This window comes from Podarcis liolepis (genome assembly GCF_965112155.1).
Source record: "Podarcis liolepis genome assembly, chromosome: 10".
NCBI lineage: Eukaryota > Metazoa > Chordata > Lepidosauria > Squamata > Lacertidae > Podarcis > Podarcis liolepis.
Window position 1 is genome coordinate 6,950,037 of NC_139562.1, and position 26,429 is coordinate 6,976,465.

At 47.0% G+C, this 26,429-nt stretch overlaps 1 protein-coding gene across 1 annotated transcript; it reads right to left on the bottom strand.

Moving 5' to 3' along the window:
• Positions 1-1,547: 1,547 nt before the first annotated feature.
• LOC310686924 (uncharacterized protein) lies at positions 1,548-25,925 on the bottom strand. Its single transcript, XM_083461470.1, has 10 exons — positions 25,831-25,925; positions 23,233-23,413; positions 21,097-21,129; positions 19,398-19,508; positions 15,705-15,894; positions 14,493-14,693; positions 12,246-12,523; positions 8,338-8,403; positions 6,714-6,879; positions 1,548-1,722 (listed from the first exon to the last, which is right to left on the bottom strand). The coding sequence occupies exons 2-10, from the start codon at positions 23,388-23,390 to the stop codon at positions 1,660-1,662; spliced, it is 1,266 nt and encodes a 421-aa protein (XP_083317596.1). The 5' UTR covers positions 23,391-23,413; positions 25,831-25,925; the 3' UTR covers positions 1,548-1,659.
• Positions 25,926-26,429: the final 504 nt, after the last annotated feature.

Consider the following 26,429-nt stretch of genomic DNA (forward strand, 5'->3'; position numbering starts at 1 on the left):
TGTGGTTTAACCCACAGCGCCACCCGCTATGTATATACAGCAATATACCACATTGCAATTCACATCCCATCCCGCAGAAAAATTTAAAATACAATTTTTTAAAAAAGAGACCTAAAATAGACTTCTGATTGTTCTAAAAAAAAAAACCCCTAAATTTACCCCTAAAGTAAAATATACTTGTTATATTTTACACAGTATCCTATTAAATAGTATCCCATTTCACTGCCGTCACAGGGGAAAGCAATGACAACTTCTCAGCGTATGGCCAATGCCTCCCCTCAAGACCCCCTTAACGGGGAACCCTGGGATCACCACCGCAAGGGGGGGCGTGGGTCACCGCTTTACACCCCCCCCCATTTAGGAAGATAGACTAAAGGATTCCGCCCGAGGCCTGAAACCGCCAAAGTTGTGATGTTTTGCTACAGGAAAGGCAAAACCTGCCAATGCAGGAGAGAATTCCTTCCCGGCCCTTCAACAGCGACCATGATATAGCAGCGCCTGCGTACCTGTGGAGAAAAGGTTAACCTGCAAAATAAGGCTTAAATGAGGGAGGGCAGGGTGGGAGATCTGGAGCCAACTGACGCTTCGCAGGTAAGATTCACCTTCTGTTGTGTGGGCAGGGCGGTCCCTCCCCCTACCTGGCCGAACCCCTGGCAACGCCTCCCCAGGCAGGATTGGGCGATTGGCTGAGGTAGGCGGAGACCTCCAGATATCCAGCCTGGGGAGAGTGAAGCCAACCCATACTACCAGGACCCACACTTGGATCCAGGACCATGCAATAGGGGGCCCCATTTGATGTGGGGACCGGTCATTGTGAAAACTCAATAAATATATTTTTAATTAAAAAAACTAGAGAGGAGGAGCCTTAGAGAGGGGTGGGAAGGCATGGACCATCAGTCCTCGCAACTGACTCTGACTCCTGTTCTCACTTTGGCCAGACAAGATACCCCCAGTGGGAAGCAGGACCTGTGTTCAAAAGCAGCACACTCCCCACATTCCCAGCAAGTCATCTTCAGATTCATTCTGCCTCCGACTGAGGAGGGAGAACAGAGCCGGCAAAAGTAGCTGCCGCTGACAGCTTTGTCCTCCATGAATTTGGGCATCTGGGCTCCGGGGCTGTTTTCTTTGCAACCCCTGCACTTGAGTCGCTCTTTAGCGGGAGCCAGGGTGGTGTAGTGGTTAAGAGCGGTGGACTCGTAATCTGGTGAACCGGGTTTGCTTCCCCGCTCCTCCACATGCAGCTGCTGGGTGACCTTGGGCCAGTCACACTTCTCTGAAGTCTCTCAGCCCCACTCACCTCACAGAGTGTTTGTTGTGGGGGAGGACGGGAAAGGAGAATGTTAGCTGCTTTGAGACTCCTTCAGGTAGTGATATAGCAGGATATCAAATCTGAACTCTTCTTCTTCTACTTTAGTGCTAAGCAATGGTTAACTTTAATAGCGACGACACCTAAAATCACCACGTGCAATAAAATCACCCCAAAGCATCCATCCCAGCAAGGAGAAAGGAGAGCGTCAAAACAATTATCCAAAGTGGGTTTTTGTGTGTGTGTGTGTCTGTTGACTACGGCCTCTAGGAGAAAGATTGTCAAGGCACACGCTACAGGACTCCAGAGCCAACAACTGATGGAAGAAGGCAAGATCCCCAGAGGAAATGGCTTCAGATGGTGGGGGACACACAGAACGGCAGATTCGAGAGCAGATGAGCAGCGGCGTTCACCACCTGTGGTAGAGAAGAGATGAAATGGGCACATTAAAAACACTGAGAATCCTAGGGCAAAAGGGACGGACCGCCGTCTTGTTAACAAGGTGTGAAGAAGCACTTTCTCAAGGCAGGTGAACGAAAGGACTGATTCATTCACTGCATGGTTAAACTGTGGAACTCCCTCCCACTGGAGGCAGTGATGGCCGACAACTTGGGTGGCTTTAAAGAGGACTGGACAAGATTGTGCAGGAAGAGAGGGCTATATCCGTGGCTACCAACCGTGATGGCTATGTTTTGCCTTTGCAGCTTGAGGCAGCTACGTTTCTGAATACCAACTGCAGGAAGCTACAGGAGGGTCGTGGGTGGCACTGTGGGTTAAATCACAGAGCCTCGGACTTGCCAATCAGAAGGTCGGCGGTTCGAATCCCCACGACGGGGTGAGCTCCCGTTGCTCAGTCCCTGCTCCTGCCAACCTAGCAGTTCGAAACCACGTCAAAGTGCAAGTAGATAAATAGGTACCGCTCCGGCGGGGAGGTAAACGGCGTTTCCGTGCGCTGCTCTGGTTTGCCAGAAGTGGCTTAGTCATGCTGGCCACATGACCTGGAAGCTGTATGCCGGCTCCCTCGGCCAGTAAAGCAAGATGAGCGCCGCAACCCCAGAGTTAGTCACGACTAGACCTAATAATCAGGGGTCCCTTTACCTTTACTTTACAGGAGGGTAGAGGGCTCTTGTCCCGGGGTCTTGCTTGAGGGTTCTCCAAAGGAAAATCAAGGAAGATTAAACCTCAGGAAGAACTTTCTGAGGGTTGGAGGCGGTTGGAGGATGGATGGCGGCTAATGGATTGAAGCTGAATCCTGACAAGACAGAAGTACTGCTTTGGGGGGACAGGAGGCGGGCAGGTGTGGGGGATTCCCTGGTCCTGAATGGGGTAACTGTGCCCCTGAAGGACCAGGTGCGCAGCCTGGGAGTCATTTTGGACTCACAGCTGTCCATGGAGGTGCAGGTCAATTCTATGTCCAGGGCAGCTGTTTACCAGCTCCATCTGGTACGCAGGATGAGACCCTACCTGCCCGCGGACTGTCTCGCCAGAGTGGTGCATGCTCTAGTTATCTCCCGCTTGGACTACTGCAATGTGCTTTATGTGGGGCTACCTTTGAAGGTGACCCGGAAACTACAACTAATCCAGAATGCGGCAGCTAGACTGATGGTTGGGGGAGGCCGCCGAGACCACATAACACCAGTCCTGAAAGACCTACATTGGCTCCCAGTACGTTTCCGAGCACAATTCAAAGTGCTGGTGCTGACCTTTAAAGCCCTAAACGGCCTCGGTCCAGTATACCTGAAGGAGCGTCTCCACCCCCATTGTTCAGCCCGGACCCTGAGGTCCAGCGCCAAGGGCCTTCTGGCGGTTCCCTCATTGCGAGAAGTTAAGCTACAGGGAACCAGGCAGAGGGCCTTCTTGGTAGTGGCACCCACCCTGTGGAATGCCCTCCCACCAGATGTCAAAGAGATAGACAACTACCTAACATTTAGAAGACATCTGAAGGCAGCCCTGTTCAAGGAAGTTTTTAATGTGTGACATTTTAAATGTGTGACATTTTAATGTATTATTATAATCTTTGTTGGAAGCCGCCCAGAGTGGCTGGGGAGACCAGTTGTTGTTGTTATTATTATTATTATAAGAGCTGTTCAATGCTAGAACGGATTCCCTTGGAATATGGTGGACTCTTCTTCCTTGGAGGCTTCTAAGCAGAGCTTAGATGGCCATCTGTCAGGGATGCTTTAGTTGAGATCCTGCACTGCTGGACCAGATGAACCTTGGGGTCTCTACAATTATTTGATTCTATCAAGGGCACCTGGGTCTTAAGCCACCTAGGTGGGTGGTCATCAGTAGATCCACACCAGCAGATCCATATCTATGATCTGCCCGCCCGTATAATGCTATGCTAGGATTACAGACCTTGCAGGGTCACTTATTAAGCAGTTCCAAGTTTTGGGATGGGATAACATCATGCCCGACACCTCTTGAGTGAACGACGGCAGGTTCATAAACTGAAGCCCTTTGACGACAATTCCACCCCAAGCATTGTTCGGAACCAATGGGCCAAATCAGCCAGCCCGAGTCTTTGCCGACTAATAAATTAGCCAGAAAAGAGACTTTTACAGCAGCTCAACATAGCAGGCGCTTTCTTCGCAACCAGCTCCATACCGCAGTCTCAGGCTGTTCAAAGAAGCTGTCGCACATGGTGCCAGGGACCGCTCAGAAAACGGCATATTTCACCTCCAGGTCAGCGGTTCCCTTTTGGATCACGGCGTCTCGTGAGCAAAAGGGGCCCTTTCACATGTAGGGTTCTTTGGCAGGGGATTTCTGATGGAGGAGTTCCAGTTCAGTTCCCAAGAAGAAAGGGGACCAGATTTTAATTTTGGTCCCCTTTCTTCTTGGGAAGCGAACTGGAACTCCATCATCGGAAGTCCCCTGCCAGAGAATCCTACAGCCGCCTAAAGTTCATGAGACACCTTCAGCCTTTCATATAGAGTCTCTCCAGTCCTTCATCCTTCAGCAATTCTAAGGGAAAGTGATGGAGATTTCGGCAATCTAAGAATAAGTTCTTGTGACTTTCTAGCTTTGTCTCCAATATTATTTTACATAGTTCTGACGCCATGACAGATATTGTCCCAGCCACCATGTTAGAACTCTACACACCACAGAAGTTCATTTCTACGCTGAGGGGTCCAAAATAGGAAGCACCCTCACTCAGGACAACATGGGGGGGGAGAGAAGGGGCTCCAATGAGCTATCTCTCCCCCCTACCCAACAGTACACAAATCAATACGATCAGGGCTTTTTTTCAGCTGAAACTCAAACTTAAGGTCAGGGAGGAAGGGAGTTGGGCGTACCAGCAAAATCTTGAGGGCACCAAGTTGGGGAAGGTGGTTATGGAAGTCGCAGCAGGATGCTAAAATTCCCCCGAAGCCTTTGCTTATGTATTATGCATCTGCTACAAAGCAAAGAAAGGAATCACAGAGCAGATTCCTAACATAGCTTTGTGGGCTCAACATGCCTTTCTGGGAGAGAACGTTGTCACCTTTTGCCTGGGCTGGTATTTCCATTCCACACACACACACCTGTGCAGCTGGACGGGCGCTTTGTTTGAGAGCAACTGTAAAAGGGGAAATGATTAATAGGCAAAATGTTATGCGTGGCAGAGATATTGGCTAGAGGAATACACGGATGCCCAGAAGGCTGGACAGATCCTGGAGACGAGATGGGAGTCAAGTTTCACTCATGCGAATGAAAGAAAGGGGCACATGCCTAAGAATGGATCCTGTGCCATAGAATCATAGAATCATAGAATCATAGAATCATAGAGTTGGAAGAGACCACAAGGGCCATCGAGTCCAACCCCCTGCCAAGCAGGAAACACCATCAGAGCACTCCTGACATATGGTTGTCAAGCCTCTGCTTAAAGACCTCCAAAGTAGGAGACTCCACCACACTCCTTGGCAGCAAATTCCACTGTCGAACAGCTCTTACTGTCAGGAAGTTCTTCCTAATGTTTAGGTGGAATCTTCTTTCTTGTAGTTTGGATCCATTGCTCCGTGTCCGCTTCTCTGGAGCAGCAGAAAACAACCTTTCTCCCTCCTCTATGTGACATCCTTTTATATATTTGAACATGGCTATCATATCACCCCTTAACCTCCTCTTCTCCAGGCTAAACATGCCCAGCTCCCTTAGCCGTTCCTCATAAGGCATCGTTTCCAGGCCTTTGACCATTTTGGTTGCCCTCCTCTGCACACGTTCCAGTTTGTCAGTGTCCTTCTTGAACTGTGGTGCCCAGAACTGGACACAGTACTCCAGGTGAGGTCTGACCAGAGCAGAATACAGTGGCACTATTACTTCCCTTGATCTAGATGCTATACTCCTATTGATGAGGCCCAGAATTGCATTGGCTTTTTTAGCTGCCGCGTCACACTGTTGGCTCATGTCAAGTTTGTGGTCAACCAAGACTCCTAGATCCTTTTCACATGTACTGCTCTCAAGCCAGGTGTCCCCCATCTTGTATTTGTGCCTCTCATTTTTTTTGCCCAAGTGCAATACTTTACATTTCTCCCTGTTAAAATTCATCTTGTTTGTTTTTGCCCAGTTCTCTAATCTGTCAAGGTCGTTTTGAAGTGTGATCCTGTCCTCTGGGGTGTTAGCCACCCCTCCCAGTTTGGTGTCATCTGCAAATTTGATCAGGATGCCCTTGAGTCCATCATCCAAGTGCCAAATGTTAAGGCATTCTGGGTACAAAAGGAGTGATTCTCGGGGTGTCAAAATAACTTTCGCAGCTGCGTGTTGTCAATTGGCTGCCGAACAGGGAGATGTTTGGGTGCTGTTCTGTACTGAGTTGAATAGGATCCAAAAGGCAGCAGTCTGATTGGTCCTAGAACAATAGGATTCAGAATGCAGCAGTCAGATTGGTCCTAGAACAATAGGGTCCAGAATGCAGCAGTCTGATTGGTCCACAGGAGCCACCCAATCCAGCTCCAGGTGGAAGGAATCCGCTACCTGATTGGCCCTCAGGTGAATCCCAGAATTAGCCAATCATGTGGGGCCCATTGTATAAATAATGTATATAAAGCAGACATTCTGGGGGAACTTCCATTCCTCCTCACCACTATGAGCTGAATAAAGAGCATGAAATCCACTCTTGATTCCAAGTAGATTTCAGGAGCCTTTCAAAAATGGTAATCCAGAGCAGCTTCTTCTTCCCAGTTGGGGGTCCCACAATGAACGTGATGGAATTGTGACGTGGCCAATCCAATTTGGCTACACGATCATGTCATAAAGCCAGTTCAAAGTGAGGGCAATGCTTCCAATGCTTCCTGCCCTCGCTCTGAACGGGCAATCTCATATATATATATATATATATATATATATATATATATATATATATATATTACACACAGACCTACAAACACACACAGACCTACACACACACACACACACACACACAAGGCCTTACATCCTCTGGCTTGCTCAGCTCCTTGTAGGGTAGACAGACAGGCTTCCTTTGGCCCCTCTGCCACTTTTCCCAGAATTTGGTGAACCGGTATTTGTCCATGGCTTCTGCAATCTCCTGAGGATTGCCCAACTTTCGGAAATCCTCCGATGGAAGAGCTTGGATGAATCTGGAGACAACAGTTGACATTGTTAAGAACAATCTGTGTCCTGCTTCATCAGCTTGTGTTATCAGTCTTCCCTCCATCTAACACAGAGGCTCTCAAACATTTTTTCTCTGAGCCACGCTTTCAGGGGGGGGGGGGAATTGCTTACGTCACACTGATTTTTTTTATATAAGAAATACATTGGAAAACAAAAAGAAACAACTCCTAGCAGTGCTTGATTTATAACGTATTATTATTATTATTATTATTATTATTATTATTATTATTATTATTATTACATACCAGCCTATATCTCAGGGTGGTTCACAATGCAAAGTTACATCATATGAAGCAGAAAATACCATACTCTTCTGTGGGTAAGACTAGGGGTTTTTTTTACTCTAAAATAATGTTAAAAAATGGGGGTCGTCTTACACATCTCCCCCCATTTTCATAAATTTGAGACCCTCAAAATAGGGGTCGTGTTATACACGGAAAAATATGGTACATAATCAAAATAATCAAAACATAATCCAGATAATCAAAACAATTAACAATACTAATGTATACACACCAATAATCAAAACACTCGCCAACAAAAGCCCCTAACCAGTACTCTAGCCCACAGATACAAAAATCCAAATTAAGAAATAACATTTAACAACAATTTAAAACAACCCCACCCTCCAAATAGTATAGCACCCGCCCAGGTTAAAACCCCATCCCCATTAAAATGATAATTTTAACATAACAGGGCTGGCCCACGCCCTCGTTCAACCCCCAAAGGAACAATCCCCTTCGGTGTCTCCCCATTGGGGCTGGCCCTGCCCCCAGGGCAGGCAGGCTTACAGAGCCTATAAAGTAGAACGCAACTACTTTATAATATGACCCTGGGACATCAAGAAAGTGTAAGACAGTGCTGGTACATAAGAACATGTAAAGGTAAAGGTAAAGGGACCCCTGACCATTAGGTACAGTCGCGAATGACTCTGGGGTTGCGGTGCTCATCTCGCTTTATTGGCTGAGGGAGCTGGCATACAGCTTCCGGGTCATGTGGCCAGCATGACTAAGCTGCTTCTGGCGAACCAGAGCAGCGCACGGAAACGCCATTTACCTTCCCACCAGAGCGGTACCTATTTATCTACTTGCGCTTTAATGTGCTTTCGAACTGCTAGGTTGGCAGGAGCAGGGACCGAGCAATGGGAGCTCACCCCGTCGCGGGGATTCGAACCGCCAACCTTCTGATTGGCAAGTCCTAGGCTCTGTGGTTTAACCCACAGTGCCACCCGTGTCCCTATAAGAACATGAATCATCCTCAAAATATAAACGAGCCTGCCAATCCCTGGCACTTGCCAGCTAAGACTCTTTAAAGTTGAAAGAATGCCAAGGATGCTGGCTGAACCTTCTGTGTACAAACCATATGCTCTAGCAATGGCCTATGGTCTATTGCCTCCACTCCAAACACACCATGACTTTCCTTACCTTTCGCACCCATCCAATTCCAGCCTGAGTCTTTCTTCGTAGACTGTCAACTCTTCCTGCAGTTCCCTAAGAGACAGGAGAGAGGGACTCAGAGCTGATAGTCCCAGGCAGCTATTACGGCTTGTAGAAGGCGGTTGGGCCACAACTTGTCAGACACAGGCCCACCGTCAGTTGTGCAGACTCTGCCGTGATCAGCAGAGTCTGCACAGCTCCAGCAGAACGTCGGAGCTTTCCCGCTTTCCAGTAGGCTAGCCTTTTCCAGAGTTAAGGAAACTCCTTCCCAACTCAGTTGAGATTAAAGTGCTTATCGCCTCAAGGCACAAGATCGCCACAAGGCAGATCTTCTCGTCTTGGAAGAAGCAAATATGCAGAGAGATCCATTTCACCATGCTAGTTCACAATGCTGTGTCAAACCACCAAACATGATTGCTTACAGACCCACCGTAGCCCCATATAATGACTGCAATGGAATCTTGACTTTTATACCCATCTCTGCATGCACGCATATTCCTGATTTAAGTGAGCAACCTTTGTTGCTAGGCTACCGAATGCACCTGACGTCCTATCTCTAAACAAGATCCAAACATGGGGGGGTGTGCTAGCCGAAGACACAGACCAAGTGAAATTTCACTCCTGTTTTAAATTACACCAGCAGCAGCCTCAAGTGACAGTCTGGAAACAAGCCTGTCTGATCATCTGAAGGAGCGTCTCCACCCCCATCGTTCTGCCCGGACACTGAGGTCCAGAGCTGAGGGCCTTCTGGCAGTTCCCTCAAGGCGAGAAGCCAAGTTACAGGGAACCAGGCAGAGGGCCTTCTCGGTAGTGGCACCCGCTCTGTGGAACACCCTCCCACCAGATGTCAAGGAAATAAACAACTACCACCAGACTTTTAGAAGACATCTGAAGGCAGCCCTGTTTAGGGAAGTTTTTAATGTTTGATGTATTACTGTATTTTAATATTTGGTTGGAAGGCGGGGTATAAATAATAAATTATTATTCTTATTATCTCAAAAACACCCTTTGGCCATATAATAGGCATGTCCAAAGTCCGTTTCGGAGGCCTAATCTGGCCCGCCAGTCGGTTTAATCTGGTCCCCTCTAGCAGTTTATTTCCTGGGGTAAAATCCTTTAAAAAGCTCAAAAACCTCAATCCTAAAAAAGGTCAACAACTTTGGTTGGCCCTTCATCAAATCTGGCCCTCTTTGAACTAAGTTATGGCTCAAGAAGCTGGATAGGTTCCGTCTACAGCAGTGCTTCTCAACCTGTGGGTCCCCAGATGTTGTTGGACTACAACTCCCATCATCCCTCAGCTCTGGCCTTGCTAGCTAGGGGTGATGGGAGTTGTAGTTCAACAACATCTGGGGACCCACAGGTTCAGAAAGGCTGTTCTACAGGAAATGAGAGCTGAGGCAGGAAATCGCAATGTATATTATGTCTTCTGAAGCTTTCCCAGCAAGGCTCTTCACTGAAAGATAACCGGATCCCTTGGTCTGCATAAGTATCTACAAAGGTCTACCTCTTTGATGTCGTCCTTAGATTCACAGTTAAAAATCACACCCTACTTACGGGGCCAGGTGCATCACTGCCTGCCTGCATCCTCGGCTCACCTGTGCCTCTGTGATGCAGAGAAAACTACTACAGATAGCTCAGTTGGTAAAGCATGAAACTCTCAGTCTCGAAACAATAGGTACCGACATCCCAAAGAAGCAGGGAAATACTTTTTATGTATGCAGCAACAGCCACACGGATGCTACTAGCCCAGAGGTGGAAAGTAGAAAAAGTCTAGGCTGAAATGGCAAATCTGACTGGAAAGCTCAGGAAGCAAGAAGACAAAAACTTAAAAAAAAAAAGAATGGGGAAAATTTATAATTTATTTAGGAGACCGCTGTAAGCAGATGAAAACATCAGCGGGATTTTAATCACACTTGTAATGTGACAAATACTATGGATAATATGGATGGATACAAAATTTAGATTATGGAATAATACGCGGTTGTAAATGTTGACAATAGGAGCCACGGAGGGGATGGGGGAAAGTCTCGAGATTCTGAGAAATCTCTATACAGTGGACGCTCGGGTTGTGAATGTGATCCGTGAGGGAGGCATTTGCAACCTGCAGCGCCGCATCTGCGCATGCATGGGTTGCAATCTGGTGCTTCTGCGCATGCGAAAAGCGTGATTTAGTGCTTCTGCGCATGGGCGACCGCTGAAACCTGGAAGTAACCCATTCCAGCACTTCCGGGTTTCGGAGGATCCGTAACCCGAAGAAACGCAACCTGAAGCGTCTGTAACCCAAGGTATGCATTTGGATTGATATAAATTTATATTTGTAAAATCAAATAAAAATGATTTTAAAAAATAAATACAAGAGAAAGATTCTCAGTCTCGGGATTTTGGGTTCAAGCTCCACATTGGGCAAAAAGATTTCTGAATCGCAGGTAACCTTGTGGTCACCTCTACAATTCAATGATTCTGTGTGCCTATTCCTACGAAACATCAACACTGGCTCCAGACTCTTTGCCACTCAAAGGTAAAGATAAAGGGTAAAGGGACCCCTGACCATTAGGACCAGTCACAGACGACTCTGGGGTTGTGGCGCTCATCTCGCTTTATTGGCCGAGGGAGCTGGCGTACAGCTTCCGGGTCATGTGGCCAGCATGACTAAGCTGCTTCTGGCGAACCAGAGCAGTGCACGGAAACGCCGTTTACCTTCCCGCCAGAGTGGTACCTATTTATCTACTTGCACTTTTGACGTGCTTTTGAACTGCTAGGTTGGCAGGAGCAGGGACCGAGCAACGGGAGCTCACCCCATCGCGGGGATTTGAACCACCGACCTTCTGATCAGTAAGTCCTAGCCTCTGTGGTTTAACCCACAGCACCACCCGCATCCCTTACTTGCCACTCCAAAGTAGTCCATAAACAGAATATGGCAGCCTCAGACACAATTCCACCCTGTCTGAAACAGGAATCCAATGCCTTAGGAGCATAAGCACATGAGCCTGGTGGATCCAGCCAACAGCCTATGTAGTCCAGCATTGTGGTTCTCACCTCAAAAACCTTTATTGCATTAGCATACAGCCATAGCAAAATAAGACAATACAAAAATGCTAGAGACAAGCAACCAAGCAAAATTCAAGGCGATATTGCTGGCGTAATGACATTTAAATTACCCTAAGACAATAATGCAAAGATTTAGTTGCCAGCGCCAAAAATCTAATATGTGGATATATATAAAGCATAAAATGGCCCCAAAATAAGAAAAAATGTAATAAAAAGAATTAAAACAGGTCCAGGTCTAGGACACACTACCCTGTCAGAGTAGCCCTGAGTTTCAGAGCCTGCACTATGAAGATTGCCACCCCACGTGAAATTTGGGGATTTGCGTCCACAAGAAGCGATTTCAAACAGTCTTCCTTAGATGTAATGGTGGACGGGATCAAGAGGAGGAGCTTAGGTCTTATTGGCTCATAGATAGGGCAGTAGAAAAAGAAATGTATGAAGTCCTCTACTTCATTCATTGTGCATGGACATAGACGCTGAGTAATAGGGGTCTTAGAGTAAATCCCCTGCAGGAAGGCCGTGGGTATAGAATGGAAACGGGCCATAGTAAACGCTCTTCTCAAATTGGGCTCCGTCAGTTCTATCAAGTAGTTGGCAAGTGATCTTATTGTGGTTCTCACAATGACCAACCAGACGCCCATGGGAAACCCGCAAACAGGGTTTGAGCATAAGAACGCTCTCCCCTCCTGTGGTTTCCATCAGCTGGTATTCCAAAGCATCGCGGCCTCCAGCTGTGGCAGCAGAGCAGAGCCAGCCTGGACAGTAGCCATCAAGCCTCTTTTAAAGCCATCTAAGTCGGCGGCCGTGACTGCCCTCCTGTGGCAGTGAGTTCCACCGTTTTAACTTACAATATCCTGGAATGAAAGTGATGCACAGCGCTGCCGACGTCGTCTCTCCTCCGCTGCAGCCTTGCGCTGAAGGCTCTCCTGGCTGCCTCCTTCAGGTCTGCTTTGGCTTGGGCTACGTCGGTTGAATTGGATGTCGGTTCCCGGAGGAGGGGCCACATGTGCAGAGGGAGAGCGGAAAGACTTGGCGGATCGTGGAGAAACATCCCGTCCAGGATCTCCACGGAGGTGGACTCCTTGATGGCAGTGGTGTAGCGGTTGTCTCGTGCCACTGGGTTGTCCTGGGAGAAAAGTTGGAGAGGCAGAACGCGGCAACTAGACTGGTGACTGGGAGCAGCCGCCGAGACCCCATAACACCAGTCCTGAAAGACCTGCATTGGCTCCCAGTGCGTTTCCGAGCACAATGCAAAGTGTTGGTGCTAACCTAGAAAGCCCTAAATGGCCTCGGTCCAGTATACCTGAAGGAGCATCTCCACCCCCATCATTCTGCCTAGAGACTGAGTTCCAGCTCCGAGGGCCTTCTGGCGGTTCCCTCACTGCAAGAAGTGAGGTTACAAGGAACCAGGTGAAGGGCCTTCTCAGTAGTGGAACCCTCCCTGTGGAACGCCCTCCCATCAGACGTCAAGGAAATAAACAACTGACTTTTAGAAGACATCTGAAGGCAGCCCTGTTTAGGGAAGTTTTTAAGGTTTAATGTTTTATTGTGTTTTTAATATTCTGTTGAGAGCTGCCCAGAGAGGGGTGGGGTATTAATAATAATAATAATACAGTGGTACCTCGGGTTACATACGCTTCAGGTTACAGACTCCGCTAACCCAGAAATATTACCTCGGGTTAAGAACTTTGCTTCAGAATGAGAACAGAAATCGTGCGGCGGCAGCGGCAGGCCCCATTAGCTAAAGTGGTGCTTCAGGTGAAGAACAGTTTCAGATTAAGAACAGACCTCCAGAACGATTTAAGTTCTTAACCCGAGGTACCACTGTAATTATTATTATTATTATTATTATTATTATTATTATTATGATAAAGCAGTGCAGGTTACGACACATCCTTAAGGTGCACCGTGTTCACTTCTGATAACAAACCAGATGTGCCCCAGTGGAGGTCGAAGGTTTGGAGAGACAGTGGGTGGGATCCGATATTCTCCATCCCCTAGCGCAAGAGCCCTTGAGCTACTGGACGGCAGAGTATGAAAGCTGCACAACAAAGTAAATCCAATGCACCAGTTGTGCTAACAATGGAGCTGTAGAGCTGGAACGGGGCCCAAGGGTCATCTAGTCCAACCCCCTGCAATGCAGGAATTGTGCAACACCTGCTTTTTGTGCAAAAAAAGAAGAAGTTTGGCCATGCACTTGTGTTTTCTCTTGAGCAACAGCCGATCCTAGTTGTGCAATCTGTTGCGCAGTAATTTACAGCAATGCGTTCCTCTTGTTCCAGCTACTGCTAAGTGACTTTAACTTAGGGCCGCAATGGGTGCAACTCAATGGCATGTGGGGAGTGATGTCTCCTCCCGTCATCTCAAAATGATCTCTTGGGAGCTCCCCCCTCCTTCTTTCTTCCATGACTTCCTCCCCCATCTCTCGGTTCCCTCCCTCCGGCTAGTAAAAGCAACGATTTCCACGTGCAGTGCATGATCAGCTTGTGGAACTCCCTGCCACAAGATGGCTACTAGTCGACATAGCTTTGGGATTGTGTATCAGTGGCTAATAGATAAGATGGCTCAACGGATTCTCCGTGTTTCAGAGGCAGTTTACATATCACAGTTCCGTTTACAGATGGAAAACTGATGCAAAGGCCACTCAGAAAGCCTTTGGTTCAACGCACTGGCTACTAGGGATGGGAAAAATTCAGTTCAGGTTGTATGTAAAGGCTAAACAACCTAATTTGAACTTCCTGAAACAATATATGGGCAGAAACAGCCTCCGGTCAAAATTCACATCCGTCTGAATTTTGCAGTGCAGTCAACTTATATGTACAAAATTGCATATACCGATACTGAAAAAATGCATTATATTGGGATGGGGTGTGGTGGCTCTTGCAAGAATGCCTACATTAAAGGAAATATGGATATCTTAGAAGAAATTGGCACTAAAATGCTGATGAATTTTCACAAAGGCTTAAAAAATAAAACATAAACGTGAAAATGTGGAGAATTAAATGTGAGGTGCAAAATCATGTTTGGGAAAGGCTGGCCTAACCTTCTCCTTTCTCCCTTTCCAGCCACTACCGGGCTATCAGCTTAGACCTCACCTTGAGCGTGAGATGCTTCAGCCTGCGGAGGCCTCTGAGCACGTGCAGAGCCTCGGGCAGCCCGCCAATGTCGTTGCTGGAGGCACAGAGGACGTTGAGAGACAGCGAAGAAGCCAGAGGCAGCAGGCTGGCAATGCAGTTCTTCTGCACGTGGAGCTCGCAGAGCCGGGGCAGATTCTGCACCCCTTCCAGAGACTCCAACTTGAGTTGGGAAAGAAGAAAACAGAAAATGCTTCAGACATCTGAAGGCAGCCCTGTTTAGGGAAGTTTGTAATGTTTGATCTTTTATCATGTTTTTAATATTCTGTTGGGAGCCGCCCAGAGTGGCTGGGGTATAAATAATAAACATTATTATTCTCTCCAGAGCACCACAAAGCAAGACCCAAGCTGATGGAAACAGAATGGCTTTGCAAAACCTTGGGATCCGTTTTGCACCGTTATATTAACAGCAGAGGGACGGAATCTATCAGTGCTTAAAGCTTGAGAAGGTCTGTTGTTCATTATCTGTCAAGCATCTTCTTCATTCCTGACGTGAATCTGGACTATCTGAACCTGTTAGGAGAAGTTTTGGTCCCCTCCCACTTCTTTTTTTAGGAAGATCAACTCTCCAGGCCGTGATAAAGGTAAAGGTAAAGGGACCCCTGATCATTAGGTCCAGTCGTGGCCGACTCTGGGGTTGCGGCGCTTATCTCGCTTTACTGGCCGAGGGGGCCGGCGTACAGCTTCCGGGTCATGTGGCCAGCATGACTAAGCCGCTTCTGGCGAACCAGAGCAGCGCACGGAAACGCCGTTTACCTTCCCGCCGGAGCAGTACCTATTTATCTACTTGCAGTTTGACGTGCTTTTGAACTGCTAGGTTGGCAGGAGCAGGGACCGAGCGACGGGAGCTCACCCCATCACGGGGATTCGAACCGCCGACCTTCTGATCAGCAAGTCCTGGGCTCTGTGGTTTAACCCACAGCGCCACCCATGTCCCATCCAGGCCGTGATACTGACGCTCTAAATCCGAGATGGGGAATCGGTGGCCCTGGATGTGTTATTCGACCATAACTCCCAGCACATTGGGCTATTGGCTATCCTGGCTATCCAGCTAATGGAAGGTGGAGTCCAATTAAGTATTGAGGGAAATACGCTCCCCGCACCCCACTGCTCTGCATCCAGCTCCTGGGAGTCACCCACTTTCGAGATCCTGAGCACCGCCCCCCAAAATACCTGATTCGAAGACAAATTCAGCCGTGTCAGGTTACTCAAGAGAGGGAAATCCGTGAGGCTCCTCAAGCGATTGTGGGATACATGCAGGACGGACAGGCGGGGGCAGTTTTCCAGGTCCTTCACCTCTCCGATCGCGTTATAACTAAGGTTAAGGGCCACCAGGTTGGGAAGGGGCCCCATCCCTCTTGTGCTGCAACCCCAGATAATAGCGAAAAAAGAAGGAATTTTAATTAATTGATGACTATTTTTATGCATATCGTGTTGTTTTTATGATGTTAGCCCCGGCCGGGGAGGAAGAGATACAAATAAAAATGTATTATTATTATAATTTATTATTATTATTATTAAGGTTGCCAACGTGTCGTTCAGGAGGTGTGTCACTGCTGAGACCTCAAAGAGAAGGTGCCGTCCACCCTACTTGGGATGTAAATAAACCCCTATTCTGCTCACATCCATCTTCAAAACATGTGGTGGCGGCGCCTGTTTTTTAATTGATACCAAATCCGTTTTTAAAAAGAAATGAGGTATATCTGGGGTGGAGAGCCTGTGAGGCCCTCTGGATGTTGTCGGATTTAAACTCCTATCAACCCCAGTGGTCATGGATGATGGGAGCTGTAGTCCCGGGAATAAATGGAGGATCGCTAAGCTAGACCAGTATTGTCTACATCAGCCTTCCCGGACATAGTGCTCTTCAGGTATTGCTGGACTACAACTCCCATCAGCCCCAGACAGCATGGCCAATGTCTAGGAGCAGGGCCGTCTTACCCATAGGCGCTAGGGGTGCGGGGCACCCGGGCGCTGGGCTCTCAGGGGCACCAGGCCGAGAGTCCGGGGCCCGAGAGTGTTAGTTTCTGTTTGCCACTGTGCAGTGCTTTGGAGTCACAAGACTGTTTTGCATTCCTCACATTCCAGACTGTTGGAAGTCTCACGGAAGACAGGAGACGGACGTGACGTTACTGGTTTCCTGTTCCTTTGTTGCTCAGTTGCTCTCTGCTCTCACAGAGAGAGGATGTATTTATTTTCTGCCTGAGTAGCTTAGTAATAAAACCTAGCAATGTAGCCCAAACTTCTCGTCTCTTCCCTGTGCTGGAAACTCTGCTGAATGGGGGATATGCCTGGAGCCCTATCAGAGGCTCAGGTTGTTAATTATCATCGGAGGCGATTCCGGAAGAGTCGCTCGGTAGAACGCAGATTCCGACAGAGAGTTGAGTCTGAGAAAGAGCCCAGCGGGCTTTTCTGCTGCAGGCGGCTCTGCGCCGCGAGTTCGGGGGTGATGGAGCCAGCAAGATGCGGAGGCAAGATGCTGATGCCCTCCTGCACCCCTGGGACTGGGCAACTGGGGGGGATGTTGGGCGAATCTTTGTACCCCGGCGCTGCATATGCTTAAAACAGCCCTGTCGAGGAGTGATGGGTTTTGTAGTCCAGCAACATCTAGTAGGCCGCAGGTTTCCCACTCCTGACACATATAAAGCACAAAAGAAGAAATAAGCTGAGTCGCCCAAGGCAATGGATTATCCACATAATTTAACCTGATACATTATCTTTTAATTCTTCCATATCTTTATACGGTTCCTATTTTTATTATCTTAAAAAAAACCCTTAATAATTTGAGTGTTATCAAGATCTTCCTTTGCTATACCCTGTGAAAATATATCAGCTTCAAACAACATCAGGATTTATTTGAGTAGGTGAGATTTCTCTCTTTTCCCGGAACTGTACGGTGTGACTATATTGCTTCTATCACCAATGGAGTATATGTTTACTCCAAAGTAAGTCCTACTGAGTTCAATAGGACTTACTCCAGAGAAGCCTGCATAGGATTGCAGACCAATGTGTTTCTTGCCCTCTGCTAATTATTTCTTTTTGGATTTAAAGGAACAGTAAAAGGGACGCGGGTGGCGCTGTGGGTTAAACCACAGAGCCTAGGACTTGCCGATCAGAAGGTTGACGGTTCGAATCCCCGCGACGGGGTGAGCTCCCGTTGCTCTGTCCCTGCTCCTGCCAACCTAGCAGTTCGAAAGCACATCAAAGTGCAAGTAGATAAATAGGTACCGCTTCGGCAGGAAGGTAAACGGTGTTTCCGTGCGCTGCTCTGGTTCACCAGAAGCGGCTTGGTCATGCTGGTCACATGACCCGGAAGCTGTATGCTGGCTCCCTCGGCCAGTAAAGCAAGAGTCTTGCGAGTTCTTGCGAGTTTGTTTCCTTTTTCTTAAAGCCGCTAAGTAAAGCAAGAGTCCTGCGAGTTTTTGCGAGTTTGTTTCCTTTTTCTTAAAGCCGCTAAGCCGTTAATAGCCGTGCTTCGCAAGACGAAAAAACCGCAAGACGAAGAGACTCGCGGAATGGACTAATTTCGTCTTGCGAGGCACCACTGTACTCCCCAACTCCAAAGAATCCTGGGAACTGTGATCAACCCCTTACAGAGCTACAATTCCCAGCACCCTCAACAAACTACAATTTCCATGCACGGTGTGTACATCTCTGCAGATATTGCCTCTCCAAAACGTTAGCTCCTTTCTAACCATGTCCACTTTCCCCCAGGGTGCTGATGTGAACAAGCTCCCCAATTTATCTATATATCGTAATCCTCTGTTTCAGTTCCTGCTGGCTATTTGTGAATGTAGACACCTGCCCAACCTTGCAATCAACCCCCGGGCTTTTGATATTGCCCCAAATGTCCCTTCTGTCAGTTTTGCCACCTTTAAATTGGGGTTGCAAAATCAATGGTGGTGGCGGTGATATTTTGGGTCATCCCTACTACGTTCCTGGTTCCAGTTTTGATCTCTGGGATCTCCAGTTTAAAAGTTCTCGGAGACCTACAGCCCGAGATCTGCCACCCGCTCAACAGGAAAAGAATATGTTGAGCCCACAGATCCTACAAGTGTCCCTATTCTCCAGGGACAGTCCTGGATTTACAGAAGCCATCCCGGTTTTTGATCTGATCCCGGAATGCCCCGCTGTTCCTTAGGACGTTGCTATTTTCATCGGAGAAATGTTGGAGGCTATGGAGTTATGCGAGCCAAGGAGATAAGTAACTACACAACCTTTAGAAGACATCTGAAGGCAGCCCTGTATATAGAAATGGTTTTTTTAATGTTTAATGTTTTATTATGTTTTTATGTATGTTACAAGCTGCCCAGAGTGGGGCATAAATAACAAAATAATAATAATAATAATAATAATAATAATAATAATAATAATAATAGTTGCTGTTGTTACTGAATACAGTGGTACCTCGGGTTACAGACGCTTCAGGTTACATACGCTTCAGGTTACAGACTCTGCTAACCCAGAAATAGTACTTTGGGTTAAGAACTTTGCTTCAGGATGAGAACAGAAATCGCGCGGTGGCGGCAGCGGGAGGCCCCATTAGCTAAAGTGGTGCTTCAGGTTAAGAACAGTTTCAGGTTAAGAACCTCCAGATGCATTTTAAGTAAAAGGATACATTCTACTCATGTAAAAACATGCTGATTCCCAGACCATCCGCGGGCCAGATTTAGAAGGCGATTGCCAGATTTGTATGAGACACCAGCAAAGAGGAAAAAAACTCTTAACGCTACGCCCTGCTGAGAATTGCTCTTGCTCAGGGGCAAGGCCCCAAATTGCCTCTCTCTCTCTCTTCTCCACAGGCCTTAAATTTCTCCACACAAAGACCCCACCACCACCACGAAACGCCATCCATCAAGTCGCACTCACGTGCTTAAAGCATTAAGCGACACGTCCAGCTCGGCCAAATTCTCAAACGGGAAAAGAGCTTCGGGTGGAATCTCTTGGAGTTCATTTAAAGAGATGTCAAGATTAACAATCCTGAGGAATGAAGCAGGGAGTGGGAAGGAGAGAGAGAGAGAGAAAGAAAGAAAGAAAGAAAGAAAAATCAAAACTATTTCAAAACGCTCCTTCCTCCTATCCCCCAAAGCAATAACCATCACAATTCCTTTTTTTCTTTTTTAGCATCTAGCTAATGATGCCCTTTTGTTGTATAACACCCCCCCTTTTTTGTGTGTGGTTTTTTAAAAAAATATTGTATTCGTTTTCTTTTGGGCTTTTTATTTATTTAATAAAAGGCCACCCTCCCCAGTTTTGGACAAATAGCAAGACAAACTTTCAGCAATGCGGTTCCAGAAATGGCAAACAGGCATGTTGAGCGTGGCAATCCATCAAAAAGGCAGAATAACAAACCGAGGTGGGGGGAGCTGAGAACAAAGAGAGAAACTTGAATCTAGTTGAACTTAGGAATGTTTGAGGCGTTTGGTCTTTGCAAAATCACAGTACGGACTGGCCTGATCAACACCACATGGATTAATGTCTGTACGTAGATCAGGATGTAGCTATCCACCTGGATTTTGCACTTCTCTGAAGGCTGCCGTGAAGTTATTTTCTCAAAAAAAATAAAATAAAAAGTAGTATCAAAATGCATTTAGAATTAACTATGAATTAAAGTGGGTGGCGCTGTGGTCTAAACCACAGAACCTTCGGCTTGCCGATTGGAAGGTCGGCGGTTCGAATCCCCGCGACGGGGTGAGCTCCCGTTGCTCGGTCCCTGCCAACCTAGCAGTTCAAAAGCACGTCAAAGTGCAAGTCGATAAATAGGTACCGCTCCGGTGGGAAGGTAAATGGCATTTCCGTGCACTGCTCTGGTTCACCAGAAGCGGCTTTGTTATGCTGGCCACATGACCCGGAAGCTGTCTGCGGACAAACGCCAGCTGCCTCGGCCTATAGAGCGAGATGAGCGCCACAACCCCAGAGTCGTTCGCAACTGGACTTAACAGTCAGGGGTCCCTTTACCTTTAAGAATTAGTGAATGGGCTTGCTTTCCTTCCTCCTCCCTCCCAGTCTCCTTTCCTTTTCTGCCGTGTCTCAGACTGTGAGACTGAAGGCAGAAACTGTCTTCTAGAAGATATATGGATTTCTCCAAGTTGCTTTGGGAGCTGTATTTGGCTGAAAAGCGAGATAACTCACTGGATCCAGGGCTTATCCACAATTACCTTTTGCCCTGCTTTTTCTAGATGCAGATCTGCACTTTAAAGCTCTGTGTCCCGTTTCCCACTGCGAAACCTGCTCTTTAGCGCTCAATCAGAACAAACGTCAGTTTGGGTTTACTGAGGATTGATGTTCGCTCTGATTGAGCACTAAAGAGCAGGTTTTGTGGGGAAAGTTCTGGAGCAATAGCAAGGACGTTCAGACATGGAACTTTAAAGTGTGGACCAGAAAAGATTGAAGGACAGGTAAGTGTGGACATGACCTCTGAGAAAGGTGCCTTTGCATCCCAATTTAGAAAACTCCAAGGAGACCCATTGGGATCGCTCCAGTATAAATTCTCAAAGCAAGCACTGGTGCAATGCTCAGGCAGGATCGAGCGAAGAAATTGAAGCATTCTCTTGCGTTTCTTACCTACCGTTCAGGAAATTCTGTCTTTGGAAATGATTGCCTGGAACAGAAAGGAAGAACAACTTTAAGCATCCATTTGCTCCTTTGTCCAGGAGTGGGTGAACAGACTAAAAGGGGAAATGTGATTTCAGTGTCAACAAGTGTGAAGCGATGCACCCTGGGACAAAACATCCTAACTTTAGGCAGCTGCAAAGATCGATGAAATTGTCAGCCTAGCGTGCAACAGCTCTGAAGAAAGGCAAAATCCATGCAAGGAATCATTAGGAATTGAAAATAAAACTACGGGTATTGTGAGTTGAGTTTGGCAGAGACGCTGCCTCTGAATGCTAACCTAAGAGGATGGTGATGATAATATTAGTAATCATAATAATTTTATCATAGAATCATAGAGTTGGAAGAGACCACAAGGGCCATCGAGTCCAACCCCCTGCCAAGCAGGAAACACCATCAGAGCACTCCTGACATATGGTTGTCAAGCCTCTGCTTAAAGACCTCCAAAGTAGGAGACTCCACCACACTCCTTGGCAGCAAATTCCACTGTCAAACAGCTCTTACTGTCAGAAAGTTCTTCCTAATGTTTAGGTGGAATCTTCTTTCTTGTAGTTTGGATCCATTGCTCCGTGTCCGCTTCTCTGGAGCAGCAGAAAACAACCTTTCTCCCTCCTCTATGTGACATCCTTTTATATATTTGAACATGGCTATCATATCACCCCTTAACCTCCTCTTCTCCAGGCTAAACATGCCCAGCTCCCTTAACCTTTCCTCATAAGGCATTGTTTCCAGGCCTTTGACCATTTTGGTTGCCCTCCTCTGGACATGTTCCAGTTTGTCAGTGTCCTTCTTGAACTGTGGTGCCCAGAACTGGACACAGTACTCCAGGTGAGGTCTAACCAGAGCAGAATACAGTGGCACTATTACTTCCCTTGATCTAGATGCTATACTCCTATTGATGAGGCCCAGAATTGCATTGGCTTTTTTAGCTGCCGCGTCACACTGTTGGCTCATGTCAAGTTTGTGGTCAACCAAGACTCCTAGATCCTTTTCACATGTACTGCTCTCAAGCCAGGTGTCACCCATCTTGTATTTGTGCCTCTCATATTTTTTGCCCAAGTGCAATACTTTACATTTCTCCCTGTTAAAATTCATCTTGTTTGTCTGGGCCCAGTTCTCTAATCTGTCAAGGTCGTTTTGAAGTGTGATCCTGTCCTCTGGGGTGTTAGCCACCCCTCCCAGTTTGGTGTCATCTGCAAATTTGATCAGGATGCCCTTGAGTCCATCATCCAAGTCGTTGATAAAGATGTTGAATAAGACCGGGCCCAAGACAGAACCCTGTGGCACCCCACTAGTCACTCTTATCCAGGATGAAGAGGAACCATTGATGAGCACCCTTTGGGTTCGGTCAGCCAGCCAGTTACAAATCCACTGAGTGGTAGCATAGTCAAGACCGCATTTTACCAGCTTCTTTACAAGAATATCATGGGGCACCTTGTCAAATGCCTTGCTGAAATCAAGGTAGGCTACATCCATATCATTTACCGTATTTTTTGCTCTATAAGACTCACTTTTTCCCTCCTAAAAAGTAAGGGGAAATGTGTGTGCGTTTTATGGAGTGCGTCTTATGCAGGCTGCGCAGCTATCCCAGAAGCCAGAACAGCAAGAGGGATCGCTGCTTTTGCTGCGCAGCGAACCCTCTTGCTGTTCTGGCTTCTGGGATTCAGAATATTTTTTTTCTTGTTTTCCTCCTCAAAAAACTAGGTGCGTCTTATGGTCTGGTGTGTCTTATAGAGCGAAAAATACGGTAGATGCTACCAATCTGACTAGGTTTCCCTAGCCACTTTGGGCGGCTTCCAACAGAATATTAAGACACCCAAAAAAGCCCTCAAACGTTAAAAATGTTCCTATACAGGCCTGCCTTCAGACGTCTTCTTAAAGTCAGATAGATGTTTATTTCCTTGAGGGTGTTCCACAGGGCAGGCGAACTGTGAACCACCCTGAGTCCTTATGATGAAGGCTGGCCTATAAATTTAATAAATAAAATAAAAATAGATATTTCAAGGCTGCCCGTTAAAACGTAATGTAAACATGCCTAACAAGTGTTTGAAAATGTATTACACATCACGCAGCAAGGCCATGGGTCCTTTACCTGGGGTCTACAGATCCAAATTCAAAGTTGAACGCTAACTGCTTAAGTCGAGACATCTTTAAACAGAGAGCATAATGAGGCCCAGTTGTTTCCACGTTCCAGGCGAAGGGAAGAGGGTCCACTTCCACAATCCGGTCTTCAACATACTGACGGTTCATCTCTTGAGAAATACTGGAGCAATCTTCTTTAAGAAAGGAGGAAAAAAGACATTTCTCTCTGTCTGCCTTCCCAAGCCCAGTAAGAACAGAATCACAGAACTGTAGAATTGGAAGGGTCCATATGGGTCATCTAGACCAACCCTCTGCAATGCAGGAATTTTTTGCCCAATTGGGGCTCGAACCCATGACCGTGGGGACAGGGCTGTCTTTACCCAGCGGTGTAAGGGGCGCCGAATTCTGGGGGGCGCCAAATGTATACCTACTGTATACCGGTCCCTCTAAAAAAAGAAAATACTGATTCATGGGGGCGGGTGAGTTCTGTGTGTTTTGGGGACCCATGGGTGACACCCCAAAAACTGACAGGAAAACCTTGCCCTCAGATTCCTCCCCGTTGGCACAAAAGAACCTCTAGAGCAGTGGTGGCGAACATCTGGAGTGCCAAGGTTCGCCACCACTGCTCTAGGGTCTAAATTCTTCGCTGGGTTGAAAATCCCATGACTTTGTGCTCAAAACCCTGTTATGAAGCCCTGATTTGAAGCCAAGATGCTTTAGGAATCGGCCTAAACACCACAGAAACCAGCCCGTTCTCAGACCCAGCGAAGGGAAAGGATTTTGAAACATGCAGTAGGTAATTGAACATGAATGCTCTGACGCCTGCCTAGCAAAAGTTCACCACCTCGCCTGTGATCTTTCACTTCAGACGTATTAGACCGAAATGCCTTCGGGGAGGTTTAAGTGCTGTACTATTAATGCTAAAACAAAGGAAATAACCTCCGTACATCGCCACAGCTTTAGGGTTCCCCGAAGCGGGAAAGAACAGAGGAATCGCCTCTAATCTCAAACATCCCTCAAAGGCGTTACGTCGACGGGGTTCAAGCAGTTGGCTGCCCAACCGCCCATGGCCTCCAATTCAAAAACGAGGGAAACTTTCTTGGTCTTTTCTCATGCGCTGCACAGAGCAGCAAAATTATGAGAGGCCCGGCACCAGAGTGAAATGTGGGTTGGGACTGATACGAGGATGCTTGCACAATTGAGCATTTGAACGCCTCAAGGGGTTTTCAACAGGACAGGCTTGGTAGCACACTGTATCCTGCTGACAACATAACGAGTTTTGCATGAGGCGAAAGCTTCTTAAAAAGCAGAGACATCACCTTGCCAACAAAGGTCCGTATAGCTCAAGCTATGGTTTTCCCAGTATGGAAGTGAGAGCTGGACCATAAAGAAGGCTGATCGCCGAAGAATTGATGCTTTTGAATTATGGTGCTGGAGGAGACTCTTGAGAGTCCCATGGACTGCAAGAAGATCAAACCTCTCCATTCTGAAGGAAATCAGCCCTGAGTGCTCACTGGAAGGACAGATCCTGAAGCTGAGGCTCCAAGACTTTGGCCACCTCATGAGAAGAGAAGATTCCCTGGAAAAGACCCTGATGTTGGGAAAGATGGAGGGCACAAGGAGAAGGGGAAGACAGAGGACGAGATGGTGGGACAGTGTTCTCGAAGCTACCAGCATGAGTTTGACCAAACTGTGGGAAGCAGTGGTCCAGGGGGTCAAGAAGAGGCGGACACGACTAAACGACTAAACAACAACAAAGCATGGGTAACAGTGCTGTCGAAGCCAAACATGGACTGTAAGGGGCGACATGCGAAGGGACAAGTGGTATTGTACTGTTTTAAGTGACGCTGGCATGCGCCAAGGCTTGCTAAAATAGAGGACCTGGAGAAATACCAACTAAAGAACAATGGCAAGAGAAGTTGACGAACTATGCAGAACTGGCAAAAATGACAGACAGACTAAGAGAAAAGGACAACAGAGATTGGGAACCATTCGTATTATATTTGCAGAAACAAAGAAAGGCAATAGACTTGATGGCAGGATTTAAATAAACATCCACATTATTAGCATCAGAAAACGTTTGGAAGATAGTGAAATAAGATGATGTATTTAATTTTATTTTTATGTTTTTAAGGTTTGATGTTATGTTATTAATAACTTTTTCTGTTGAGAGATAGCAAAGCGGGTGAAAATAGAAACAAACGAGAAACACAAGTTGGGGGAAGTCTTGGAGGGGAGGGAGGGAGGAATACATAGTAAACGTTAAGAATTGGAGATGTATGTAATGAACGAAAATGAAAAATGAATATTTAAAATAAAATAAAATAAAATAAAATAAAATAAAATAAAATAAAATAAAATAATAAAATAAAGGACTTCCTCTTGGCCTTTTTGGATCCTAGCTTCTAATTCCAGAGGGTCGAGGGATTCAAAAGCAGCTCAAAAGAAGCAATTAGCAGGGTGGCTCTCTGCCCGTGGCAAAGCCGAGGGGCAACCCATTTATTAAGAGAGGCACACCTTGACGTGAAGAAAGCGAGGGTAAAAAAGGAAAGCAAGACTGCGGAGGTTATTAATGTGAGGGAGAAGCCAAGAGATCCATCATTCTGACCTGGGAAATTGTCATTTAATAAGTCCTGGCCGCTCTGGAATGTTCCAAAAGGGTAGCTTTGTTCTTTGTTCCTTGCCAATGGGCTGTGAGACGCTTGAATGTCGCAAGCGGGGAAATCGTCCAACCAGAACGGCCTGTTTCTCTGTTTGTGGCATGAATGTGCCTGCAATATTGGCCAGCCCAAGCCCCTTCAGAGGTAGAGCATCCACTTTGAGTACACCAAGGTCCTGGGTTCAAATCCTGACATCCTGGGAGAGAACCCTACCTGAAATACTGAAGAGCTGCTGCCAGCCAGTGCAGGCCATATGGAGGTGGGCGGGCCATCGTTCCTACTCCATATAAGGCGGTTTACTAACTAGGAAGTGCTGTAACTTGGCAAAACAGAGCGCTTGTTCGGTATGCTGGCCGTGCCAGGGTTCAATCTCAGCATCTCCAGTTAAGAAGGGTCAAGCCACAGACGACAGAAAATACCCCTTTCTGCTTCTTCCAGCCGACTGGCTTCTATATTTGCAGATTAAATAGAGCCTGCATTAAATAGAAGCTCATTTTGGATTTATATGTTGACTGTTGAGCAGGTATATACTGACAGCGTATACATT

What these genes read in the sequence shown, in the direction of transcription:
- LOC310686924 (XM_083461470.1), bottom strand. Translation starts at nt 23,390, where the DNA reads ATGAACCGTCAGTATGTTGAAGACCGGATTGTGGAAGTGGACCCTCTT. An exon ending in GAATTGGATGGGTGCGAAAG is followed by an intron (nt 6,880 to 8,337) that starts GTAAGGAAAGTC and finishes TGTTGTCTCCAG; the next exon opens with ATTCATCCAAGCTCTTCCAT. An exon ending in AGCTGAGCAAGCCAGAGGAT is followed by an intron (nt 1,723 to 6,713) that starts GTAAGGCCTTGT and finishes TCTCTACCACAG; the next exon opens with GTGGTGAACGCCGCTGCTCA.